Source organism: Martes martes, assembly GCF_963455335.1.
Source record: "Martes martes genome assembly, chromosome: 1".
Lineage (NCBI taxonomy): Eukaryota > Metazoa > Chordata > Mammalia > Carnivora > Mustelidae > Martes > Martes martes.
The window spans coordinates 8,710,927-8,723,668 of record NC_137888.1 but is presented as its reverse complement, the minus strand read 5'-3'; the positions used below and the strand labels follow the sequence as shown (position 1 = coordinate 8,723,668).

The 12,742-nt window shown below is 41.7% G+C and overlaps 1 protein-coding gene across 4 annotated transcripts in view; it reads left to right on the top strand.

The window, feature by feature from the left end:
- DOP1B (DOP1 leucine zipper like protein B) overlaps positions 1-5,335 on the top strand; it is a 99,903-nt gene extending 94,568 nt beyond the window's left edge. For 3 of the 4 annotated variants that reach the window (XM_080796745.1, XM_080796744.1, XM_080796743.1), the window contains 4 exons: positions 1,792-1,847; positions 2,069-2,230; positions 3,705-3,834; positions 4,359-5,335. In XM_080796745.1, coding sequence (XP_080652871.1) covers positions 1,792-1,847; positions 2,069-2,230; positions 3,705-3,834; positions 4,359-4,610 — 600 coding nt within the window. In that variant the 3' untranslated portion in view covers positions 4,611-5,335. The remainder of the gene's footprint in view (positions 1-1,791; positions 1,848-2,068; positions 2,231-3,704; positions 3,835-4,358) is intronic. The other variant, XR_013966418.1, reaches the window with a different exon arrangement.
- Positions 5,336-12,742: the final 7,407 nt, after the last annotated feature.

The following is a 12,742-nucleotide window of genomic DNA, read 5'->3' as shown; positions in this document are numbered from 1 at the left end:
ATATAGCTAATTTTATATGAAAATTTTCAAGTTGGTAGCACATAGCTTTTAGTTAAATAGAGAATATTTTATTTTCTATAATCATATTTGATCTTTTAACCATCAGCTTATTCCAACTGATTTGAATTGTTTGATATTATTTGCTTTTTTTTAAACCGTTTTTTCCCAGTTTTACCAAGATATAATTGACATACAGTAATATATAACCTTAAGGTGTACAGAGTGATTTGACTAACATATATGGTGAAATGATGACCACTGTAAGTTTAGCTAACATCGATCATCTCATAGATATAAAAAAAGGAAAAGAAAAACATGTTTCTTCCTTTTGATAAGAATTCTTAAATTTACTTTTAATAATTTTATATATACCCCACGGCAGTTTTAACTATTGTCATAATGTTGGATATGATGCCCTGGTACTTACTCATCTTAAAATGGAAGTTTGTAATTTTCGACCACCTTCATCCCATTTCCCCTCCCCCACACCTGCCTTTGATAACCACAAATCTGATCTCTTTTTCTATGAATTTGGTGTGTTTGTTTTTAAGATTCCACATATAAATTAGATTATGCGGTATTTGTCTTTGTCTGATTTATTTCACTTATTATAATGTCGTCAAGTCTCATCCATGTTGTTCCAAACAGCAGGATTTCCTCCTTTTTTATAGCTGAATAATATTCTACTCTATAATCTACAACATTTTCTTTATCCATTCATCCATCAGTAGACCCTTGGGTTTTTCCCATGTCTTTTTTTTTTTTTTTTTAAGATTTTATCTATTCATTTGACAGAGATCCAAGCAGGCAGAGAGACAGGCAGAGAGAGAGGGGGAAGCAGGCTCCCAGCTGCGCAGAGAGCCCGATGCGGGGCTCGATCCCAGGACCCCGGGACCATGACCTGAGCTGAAGGCAGAGGCCCCAACCGACTGAGCCACCCAGGCACCCCTTTCCCATGTCTTATAACTAACACTGCAGTGAACATGGAGACGCAGATGTCTCGTCAACACAGTGTTTGCATTTCCTTCTGATACATTCTCAGAAGTATAATTGCAGGATCATAGCATAGTTCCATTTTTAATTTTTTGAGGAACTTCCTTCCCACGGTGGTTACACCAGTTTGCGTTCCCACCCACAGTGCACAAATGTTCCTTTTTCTCCACATCCTCACCAACACTTGTCATTTCCTGTCTTTCTCATGCTAGCCGTTCCAACAGGTGTGAGGTGATACCTCACTGGGGTTTTGTTTGTTTGTCTTGCATTTCCCTGATGGTTAATAACGTGGAGCATCTTTTCATGGACCTGTGGGCCGTGATAGCTTCTTTGGAGAAATGACTATTCAAGTCCTTTGCCCATTTTTACATTAAATTATTTGCTTTTTTGTTATTTAGTTGTATGACCTTTTAAATATATTTTGGATGTTAACCTCTTATCAGATATTTGGTTTGCAAATATTTTCCCCACTCTGTAGGTTGTCTTCTCATGTTGCTGATTTTTTTGCTTTGTTTTTTTTTTTTTTTTTTAAGATTTTACTTACTTATTTGTCAGAAAGAGAGATGAAGAGAGCGAGCATAAGCAGGGAGAACAGGGGGCAGAGGCAGAACCAGGCACCCTGCTGAGCAAGGAGCCCAATGCGGGGCTCTATCCCAGAACCCTGGGATCATGACCTGAGCCGAAGGCAGATGCTTAACGGACTGAGCCACCCAGGCGCCCCGGCCATATACATTCTAAACATCAAGCTCGGTTTAATCTCTCTCAAATAGTAAATTGTATTTATGTTTTCTTTTGAAGATTCAGATATTCATACAACTTGAAGAAGATCTGAAAGATGATGACGAATCGTTGAGGTGAGTTGTGCGAGCGTCTGTGTGCATACGTGAGTGGTGCACATCACTTTGTGATGCACGGTTATCTAACACTCTGTGTTATTTTCTCGAAGTACTTGGGAAGGGACCAGCTATTTGACCATTTCTTAAACGAAAAAGGCTCCTTATGGACCTTGCACAGGCAGATGGACTACAGCGTATGCGAACAAATTTGTAACAAGAGTTTCTTTTCAAATTTATAGAAACAGCAATAAAATCAACAGAATGAAAGTTTCAGTTGCCGATGGAAATGGGCCCTCGGTGGGGGAGATACCCCCGAGTGAACTGGTCTTATATTTATCAGCTTGCAAATTCCTGGACACAGCACTTTCTTTTCCACCTGACAAGATGCCGTTATTTCAAATGTAAGTCAGATAAGACCATGTGTCCTCTTTGAAATGGTGACTTTCCTTGTCAGCACTTTTACTTTGTCGTGACCCGTGTATGGGAAGCCCCGGTAGTGGTTTCTGGTGGCCGAGGAGAAGACCAGGTTTCAGAGTTCTCACAACACCTGCGGTTTCCTGAATTTGGCTCATAGTAGTGTTTATGGATGGGTTTCGGGGAGTGTCGTGGTGAGGTGGGGGGTTGTTCAGGGGGTTTCACTACTGAATGCTTATAAAACAAGAGTCGGGGACTGGTGGTCCTCACTGCATTTGTGTAGATTTCATTATCCGTTTGTTTTTAATTAAATAAATGGAACACTGTCTCCAGCTCACTTTGCCGCTGTTGGCTTACATTTCCTATAGGCTTAACACAGCTGCTCATATGGTTAATTTCATGCCTGGCCCCAGATGCCACTGCTCTCTGTACTATTCCCCCTAGAGAGAGTAATCATGTAGAAATGTTTGTGGTTACAATGTGGATTCTTCTTTACAGCATACTACAGAGTGAAAGAAGCCAATCTGAAATGGTTGTAGACTGTATGATTCCAACTCTGTGCCATTCTGGAAAAGGCAAAACTATGGAGACAGTGAAAAGGTGGTCAGGGGTTACGAGAGAGGGAATCAGAACACAGATGATTTTTAGGACTGGGAAACTATTTTATTTGATACTCTAACAGTAGCTACGTGTCATGATACATTTATCTACACCCATAGAATGCACACCACCAAGAGTGAGGCCTAAGTTGAACTCGGGACTTGGGGTGATAACAATGAGTCAATGTCAGTTCCCCGATGGTTACAGAGGTACCATTCTGGTGGAGGCTGTTGGGGGTTGTTGCTAGTTCGGAAGTCTTTGGACTTTCCAGGCAATTGTGTTGTGAACCTAAACCTGCTGTAAGGAAGAAAGATTTTTTTTTTAAGTGGGTTCTGATATATATGAGTATGCATGGCAGCATTATTCATAATAAGCAAAAAGTGGAGAAAATCTAAAGTCCATCAATGTATAAGTATTCATACAATGAAATATTCAGCAATAAAAAGAGATGAAGTACGGACGTGTCCTTGCAGCATGGGCGGACCTTGGCAGCATCGTGGGAAGTGAAAGACGGCAGTCACAAAGAACCACATGTCCTGTGATTCTGTTCCTATGACTGTCCCCAATAAGAAAATATGCAGAGACAGAAAATAGATGGGTGGTGGCCTAGACGAAGGGGGCGTAAGGGATGGAGGGCTGATAGGTAAAGGGAGCAGGGCTTCTTCATGAGGTGATGAAAACATCCTAAAGTTGGTTATGGTGATGGATAGACAATTCTGCAAATAAACAAAAGGCTACTAAATTATACACTTCAGGGGGGTGAATCGTATGGTGTGTGAGTTATATCTCAAGGAAACTGTTTAAAAATCTTTTTGAAGTTGGCTTTGAGCCTGATGTCGGGTTTTGGTTTTTTTGGTCCAGTTACAGGTGGGCATTTGTTCCAGAAGTGGACACAGAGGGCCCTGCCTTCCTGTCGGATCTCGAGGAGAGTCACCAAGAATGCAAACCCCACACTGTTAGGATTCTGGAACTTCTAAAACTAAAATATGGGGTAAATGTCTTCCTTTTTGTAATTTATATTTGTGGCAGAAGGGACAAATCTAGGCAGTGAGAGAAGTCCTTCACGCGCCGCTTGACTTGAATGACTTTGAATAATTTTCTAAAGTTCTTTGATCCGAGTGTTAAAACTTGGAGGTGGTAGAAATCCCATCTTTACTTTCTCATTTTTATGTCACTTTCTCATCCCAGTTGCCGAGGTAAGCATCCTGGATGACGGGATCGGGATCCGGGGAAGTGTTATACACGGAGTCCCTTTATTATGCTGAGGACAGGCCTGCAGGAAAAATGGCTGGAGCCTGGCTGGGGAGGGCACGGGCAGGGCCTGGGGTGGAAAATGTCAGTTGAAGACCAGCATTTGAGTTCATTTGGAACCTGTCATGAGTGCTGGTAGTGAATGTTCCTAAAGAACCCACTGCTTAGGTCTGCAGCCCGTGTGGACCTCACTTGCATCTCTAACCCTTAGCAAAGCCGTATCATCTTTACGGGGTTGGGTGGTGTTTTGGTTTTTTTTTGCAGGAAATTGGCAGCTCTGATGAGATCACCATGAAGAATGAATTCCCCCTTCTGCGCCAGCATTCTGTTTCCAGCATCAGGCAACTGGTGCCATTCTTCCAGACTCTCAGTTGTGCTTTTAAAACCCAGAGTAAACTGCCTGCTGATAACCAAGGACCTCCGGTCTTGGAGTTTCCTGTCACAGATAGCCCAAGGGTCTTGAAACAACTAGAAGAATGTGTTGAGTATGATTTTTTGGAACATCTGGAATGTTAACCACGTAAGACAGAATTTCAAATCCGTTTACTGATACTGCTGTGAAAACCAGGATATATCCTAAATAGGAAAAGAGCCGGGATAGTGCTGTTAAATAAGTTTATTTCAATTTTGAAGGTCGATTTCAGATAATTTTCTGTGGGGCAACAAAACACACCTCCCTAAATGCCTTGTAATATATTTGGATCTGATTGTATGTTTCTTCCTCAATTTATGTAAAGAAAATAAAATAATATATCATCTGATGCTAGCACAAAATTTGTAATATAAAGTGTGAAGGTAATGAGTTGTTTTCTTTGTTGATGTAGATATATGGGCTGTCAGTATATTTCCCTAAAAATTTACACTTGTTGAATATTACTTTTAACCTTTCATTTATGTCCTTTAAAGCATTTATTTTCGTACCATATTTTAAAACCAAAGTATGTTATTTTCTGAAAATAATAATTGCCATTACCATTGACTTCAGCAGTGCTGAGGGCTTGAAGATACCACAGTGTATTTAACTCTTGCCCATTAAAAGCACATGGTAGGTGGCTCAGTTGGTTAAGCATCTATTTCAGCTCAGATCATGATCTCAGGGTTATGAGTTCAAGCCCCAGGTCAGGCTTCATACTCAGAGCAGAGTCTGCTTGGGATTCTTTCCATCTCCCTCCCCCTCTGCCTCTCCCCCCGCCTCCACTCTCGCATATATTCTCTCTCTCAAATCAATAAATAAAATCTTTAAAAAAAAAATCACATGTTAAGGGGCACCTGGCTGGCTCAATTGGTGGAGCATGTGACTCTTGATCTCGGGGTTATAGGAGTTCAAGCCCCACATTGGGTACAGAGATTATAAATGAACTTTTTTTCTAAAATCACATGAGAAAATCACAGTGCATCCAGCTTCGAAAGAAATACATAGTTTTCAAAACTCTACTGGCTGGAACCTTAGTTATGTACAATTAATTGCTTTGCCAGCACTTTCCATTGTGGAGCCTTTAATGCCTGAAGCTACTGTCAGGGAAACTGACCCTTTGGACTCTTCCTTCATACGCTGTCCTTTCTGGGATCTTTTTCCCACTTTGTAGACATCCCTTTTCATTAAAATAATCCCTTTCTCAGCACAGACTCCTCTCGCCTGGCAGCAGGTCACCCCGCTCTTTCCCAGCCTCTCTGTCTTTCTGCCAGCTACCCTATTCAGAGTCCTGGCTTGGCGCCCCTGCTCTGCTGTGGGAGCCTCCACTCTGCCAGCAAGCGTGCTTTGCCTTCCAGACTTGCCTACCTCATGTCCCCCTTTCGGCCTCCAGAGCACTGCGTGGAATCTCATTCCCACCCAGAGGGTGCATACGAGGCCTAATGCGTGCTCTCAGGTCCATCCTTTCTGTAAACCAGGGTGTTCTGGAATGCAACCAACGTTAAGTTCCTCCTAACGTCCTTCTACTTACTAGTCTGTGTGCAGTGCCAAAGCAGCTCGCATCATTAGCCCCAGTCTAGGATTTGGGGAGCACAGAACCGCCTGATTACCTAAATAAGGGCTGAAGAGATAAAAAGCACCACTGCAAACATGGGTATTCGTCCAAACGTGTGTGAAAATTATGGTTTTTTACACATAAGGGGATAGCTCTAAAAACATTTGCAAGTTTGGTCACTGAAATTTTAAATATTGAAGTGTAGACTTTATCCTGCGTAACTTACACTGTGAGTGATTGTGAGGAAATAGCCATCGGCCGATTAATAGTTAACACCAAGGTGGGTGCACGTGTTCATATATCAAAATTTACAACAAAACTAACAATGTCATCAGCTGTTATGCTGTAGAAGGCAGTTCTTGTATCTGTACCTAGATTTACAAATTTTGTTTTTTACTTTTTTTCTCCCTCGTATCTAAAAACAGCTTAATGGTTTCTGAAAATACCGTTATGTCATTTAATCCTTATTTTTTTAATGGAAATCTTAAAAGACAGGGATTCAACAACATCCCTATGTTTCTCCTAGAACACCGACGAAGTCTTATAAACATGATGTACCTCTAAGTCTTTCGTTAGCGATACCACAGCAGTTGACAGTATAAGCTCCAAAGCAACTTGCCTGGGTGTGACACTCGGCTTCCCCACATTCTAGCTTGGGTAAAACTTTGTGCCTCAGTCTTCTCAGCTATAAAATGGGAATACCGACTGTAAGTGTATCTCAGGGTTGTAGCAACTTATCATCTCCGTGCCGCCTTTGTGATCTATAAACAGTTTTGATCATGCACCCATCAGTAAAAAAGAAGACTGTGCCCACCCCAATGTCTGGAAACGTGAGGAAAAACAAGATTAACAGTTCGGGTATCTTCTTACTTCCCAACAGAGGCCCTTCGGCACCCCACTTTGGAGCCAATGCTCTGACTCCATTCCTCCCAGAGGAAGCTGGTGCTGTGTTTAGCTCTTAGTCACTGCAGTGAGAGCAGGGAGTGTGCTGGGAGAGGTGGGGTTGCCAAGGGCGGCCACAGCAAAGCAGAACACACGGGCGCTCTAACAGTTGGACACGAAGAGCCGCAGGCAGTGTTGATGGGAGAGTGGCACGTGTGCATGGGGACAACATGATCCCCGCTGCTAGGGCGTTTACCAGGGGCCAGGCACAGCACCAAGTGCGTTACCCGAATCCTTTTCTTTCTTACCACCTCCTTAGGAAGTAAGGGCTTACCCCATTCTACAAGTTCAGCAGAGCCAGGAAACAAAACTTAAGTCTGTCTCCCTCCAGAGCCCTATGTTCTCAACCCCAGCGCTGAGAAAGTGAGACAGGAAATCCCTGAGGTGGCTGCTCCTTTCTGGTAACGTGTGGAAGGCAGTTTCTGCAACTACCCCGCCCATTTATCACTTCCTGTAAAACCAGCTGGTATAAGACCACAGCACTCCTAGCTTTGAAGGTGTGGTGAGATGTGTTTTAGAGGAGAACAAACCTTATTGCCCATTAGTTATTCATTATGCCCATTTAAATTAGGAGTACAAGTAGCTAGATTTGTGGAAATAGTTGATGAAGTTTGTACCTAAAAGTTTTGACCGATTACCCAGGAGACTGGACAGAATTCTGTGCTGTTGCAATAAAATGCTTTGGTGTGAGACCTGCGAGGAGGTATTACCTGCAGGTCAGTGAGGCAAACCAGTGAACACGCAAAACCAACGTCTTCAAAGAAGAAAGTATGATTGGGACCAGGATGTGGACCAACTAAGGCGTTTCCCCACTCTACATGAAGGAACAGCTGGGACTGTGACTGTTACAGGAGTGTGTGTGTGCGTGCGTGTGTGTGCGCGGGTGCACGCGCACGCACGATCTTGTGTCCATATTTTGTTAAGTCCTATAGTAATCATTCCAGACTATTCAATCCTTTTCAACCAGACTCGGTGCTGTCTCTGAAGCTCAGAGTGAAGGGGACCCTTTCCAGCATTTTTGAGAATGGGTATGAGTATTCCAAGGTCAGAAATCTGTCTGTTACAGTTGGAATCCAGCAAAGCAACTATGCTTAGCAGGGGTCCTCCCACTGGGATGTGCAGGAGACCCACCTGGAGAGCTTGCTATCTTGCAGAATGCCTAGCCTCCTCCCCAGAGCTTCTGGATCAGTAGATGGGATGACACTCAGGAATTTGCTTGTGTCACAAGTTGTTTTTGTCGCAGGTGCTTCCTGAACCATTCTCGGAGAAACACTAGTTTTCAGAGCAATTTATTCATAAATATGGTTACTTTCAAGGAAGCCAAGAGGAAAACTAGCAAGTTGAGCTTGTTAGGTTACTTCTACTCCCATATAGGGAGCTCCTTGCAAGTGGTTCCCCATGTAAATCAAGGAAGTCCACCTTTAAGCCAAGGGGGAAAGGAAATAGACTTTAAAATACTGTAAGTCTAGGACAAGAATAAGGTACTTTCTCAAAGAGTTAAAAATAGAATTACCATATGATCCAGAAATGCCACTAAAAAGAACTGAAAGCAGGGTCTTAGATACTTGGACGCCATGTTCATAGCATTTCCACAACAGCCAAGAGGTGGAAATGACCCAAGTGTCCATTGACAGATGAACGGATAAACAAAATGTGGTCTATACACACAATGGATTATTATTCAGCTTTAAAAAGGAAGGAATTCTTACACATGCTATAACATGGAGAAATCTTGAGGACATTATGGTAAGTCCCAGAAGGACGAATGTATAATTCCACTTGCATGAGGGACCTGAAATAGCCAAAATCAGAGACACAAAGTAGAATGGTGTGTACCCGGGGCTGGGGGTGGGGGATGGGGAGTTAGTGTTTAATGAGTATAGCATTTCAGTTTGGAAAGATGAAAAATTTCCAGGGATGGATGGTGGTGATGGGGACACAGTAATGTGAGTAAGATTAATGTCACCCGATTGTACACTTAAAAAAGGGTTAAAATGGTAAATTTTAGGTTCTGTATACAGTACAATTCTTAACACAAAAACAAAAATACTGTGAGTGTAAAGTGAAGGCATGGGAGACAGCTGGGGTTCCCTCTTATGTAAGGAACAAACATCTGTCTCATTCTGGGTTCCCCCCCCAAAGTGAACCAGAAGCAGATGGGAGGTGGAAAATTAAGGAGAAGATTGCCCTTCAACATTTTGGCTCTAAAAGAAGTTACTTAACATGTTACCCTAAATTGAGATTGTAGTAATGACTCGGGCCCTGGAGGCCTCGCCTCTGTCTCTTGTGTCTCCAACCACTCAGCGTTTCTTGCATTTCTGTCATGTCATTCCAACTGCTTGATACTATCTTCTCCTCTTCTTTCACCCAACAAGTCCCGCTCAGATCGCTTATTTAACAAATATGCGGGGGCCAGCTTTGACACCCAGACTCCTCGTCTTGCTCCTTTCCACAGGTCCTCATGCACAGGGAGGCACTTTGTCATAGGGAGGCCCTAGTAAAGTGAGTGCTGATCACATAGCCCATCGCCGGCTGCAAGGCCAGCGCCCCTTGTGTGGAAGAGACAGACAGAGCCCGTATCTTCAGTTCCTTTGGGGTCTGGCATATATAAGCAGCCTGAGATAATTAAATGAAAAACATAAAGTTTGATTTTCTGAAAAAGATGGTGCTGGAGGAAGAAGAAAGGCCAGTAAACCCAAGTTTGAGTGAAGTAATTTCTAGGACTAGACAGCTGGGGGCTCAGGAAACACTGGGTTTTTGGCCCCAGACCCAGACCCTCCGTCGCTCTAGTACCCACCTCCCCGAGGCTCATGCCGTCTCACTGACCACCCGCCATTGGCGCGTGAGGATGCTGGGGTTGACTTGCTTTCCCCAGTCTTCCCCGCAGGTCCTTGAACTGCCTGATTCCATACAGTCAGCCCAACCCACCCAAAAAACATGTGCAGACTGCTTTTTCTGTCTTCACTGGGCTTGTCCTCCATTCTTACTGGACCCTTGACAACAAAACACCACTGTATCCTCTGGAGGGTGAACACTTGAGCCTGGGCACTACCGAGCTGTCTGGAGAGAGCTCCTTGTGTGTTAGAGTAAAGGGGCCATCTTAACTAATAAGCACGCAATTGTCTATTCTTCCACGGTTCCCTTGTAATTGTTTTATGTTTGTTTCCGATTCTAAGCCAGTTTAACAATCTAATTGTCACAGAATCTAAATCCTTCAGGAAACAGACAAATTGTCTACTATGATTGAGAGAGGTGGAGCTTGTGGCTAATTGAAGCGCATAACCAACCTAAAGCTAATCAAACTTAATGAAAAGTTAATATATACAAATCAAGGGGTGCCTGGCTGGCTCAGTCAGTAGAGCATGTGACTCTTGATCTTGAGGTTGTGGGTTCGAGCCCCACATTGGATGTAGAGATTACTTAAAAATAGAATTTTATATATTTTTATCTATATATGCACATAAGACAGTTTCTTGAGATCAACATCTCTATATCTATCTACCTGTCTAAATGACCAGTTATGAGATAGATGAAATCCCACTTAAAAAAAAATAATAAAATATTTGGGGGAAAAAACTTCATAAGAACTCCTTGGAACTTCCAAAGGAGTAAAGAAGACCCGGAGTGAAAGGAAAGGCTTACTAGGTCTTGAAGGGGAAGATCCAACATCATCAAGTTGTGAATTCTAAATTAATCTGTAAATGTAATGCAATCCCCCAGAAGCAACACTTAGATTTTTTTTTTTTGAACCAGGAAAACTCATTCTAAAATTTATATGGAAAAAATAGGCAAAAGTAGCCAGAAATTTTCTGAAAAAGAAGAGAACTAAATTGAGTAGATCTTGAAACATATTGTAACACTAAATAATTGGTACCAGTGCAGAAATGAACAGCAGATTAATAGAACAAAACAGAAAGCCCTTCAATGGACACAAATGCGAGGAAGAATTTAGTATATAATAAAAGTGACACTTCAAATGAATAGGGGGAAAGAAAGGTGGCTTATTTGATGAATGGTATAGAGATAACTGGGTAACCAACAGAAAAAAAATAAATAAATTGGATGGATACCTCCCATCTTTCACCAAAATAAATTCCAAACACATCAAAGATGGAAAGCATGGAAAAACCATAAAAATACTAGACGAAATCAAGAGAAGACGGCTATATAAGCCAAGAATGGAGATGATCTTTCTTAGACGAATATAAATTCCAGAAGTCATAAGAGAAATTCAATAATTTTGACTATATACATTATCTTCTAAAATTCTGCATAACAAAAATCAGGAGCAAAGTAAAATACAAATGGCAGACTGAGAAAAATATTTGAGACTCCTATGACAAAGGGCTAATTTCTCCAATATTCAAAGAACTCCTATGAAAAGAAAAAGAATAGTAAAATGGGCAAAAAGTATGAACAGGGAGTTCTACACACATGAAAAAACAACTGGCTTTAACACATGTAAAAAGTGCCCAAACTTACAGTATGAGAGAAAGATTAAAATTGCTCTGAAACATTTTTCACTGACCATTTCAGCAGATACTAGTATTAGGGGAAATAGGATCCTTTCTACATTGCTGTAAGGAATATAAATTGCTACAAGCTCTGTGGAGGAAATTTGGCTCCTATCAAAGTTTCTATCAAAACTATGAATGGATGTATCTTTTGACTCAACAGTTCTACTTTCAGGAATTTATTTGATATACATACATATGTGTAAAATGACTTAAGATTTTCATTGTCATCTTATTGATAATAACAAAAGTGTAGAGACAATCTGTGCCCACCAGCAGAAGGATTGGCTGAAGAAGTTTCAGTGCATCAATAAAATGGAATGTTATTGGGGTGCCTGGCTGGCTCAGTAGAGCACGTGACTCTTGATCTCGTCGTGAGTTTGAGACCCACACTGGACATAGAGATTACTTTAAAAAAAAAAAAAAAGGGAATGTTATGAGGTTGCAAAATAACGTGAGGAAGCTCTTTATGTGGCTATGGAAAGATCTCTATGATACACTGTTTACACTGTTGTACGTAAAACTCAAGATGCATAACGATGTAAGTTGGTAAAAACAACCAGATTTCACGTTGTGTTGATTTAGATCAGCTGGAGGTTTTGTTTATGTGGCTAATATTCCAACCCTTGTAGGGACTTTAAAAAATTTCTTTCCCTGCCTTAGTCCATTTTGGCTGCTATAACAAAAATACCACAGGCTGGGTGGCTTACAAGACAAACTCTTGGTTTTGGCTCAGGTCATGATCTCGGGGTCCTGAGATCAAGCCCCGCCTCAGCCTCATGGTCAGCGGGGAGTCTGCTTCAGATTCTCCATCCCTCTCCCTCTGCCCCTCTAGCTTATGCTATCTCTCTCTCTCTCTCAAATAAATGAATAAATCCTTTTGAAAAAATCACCTCAAGTCAGCTTTGGCTTTTTTTAAATAAAGATTTCCATGCAAGCTTGGGTTTGTCTGATACAATCACCAGAGGGGTGTTGTGGGGCATATAGTTTCCTGTAAAATCCCCTTTTATACCAACCTGGTGTAAGCTTAGCCTATACATGTTTGCCTCAAATTCTTTTCTATATGAGTAAGCCCTGAGAACGTAGAATTCCAGTGTGCTCAGTTGTGTGAAAAAAAGGGGGGGGGCAAAGAATTGATGTTTAGGTAGTACTTGCTTGTACATGAATATATTGTCTATGCCTTTTGTTGCCCTAACAAATTATCACAAACTTAGTGAAATTGCTT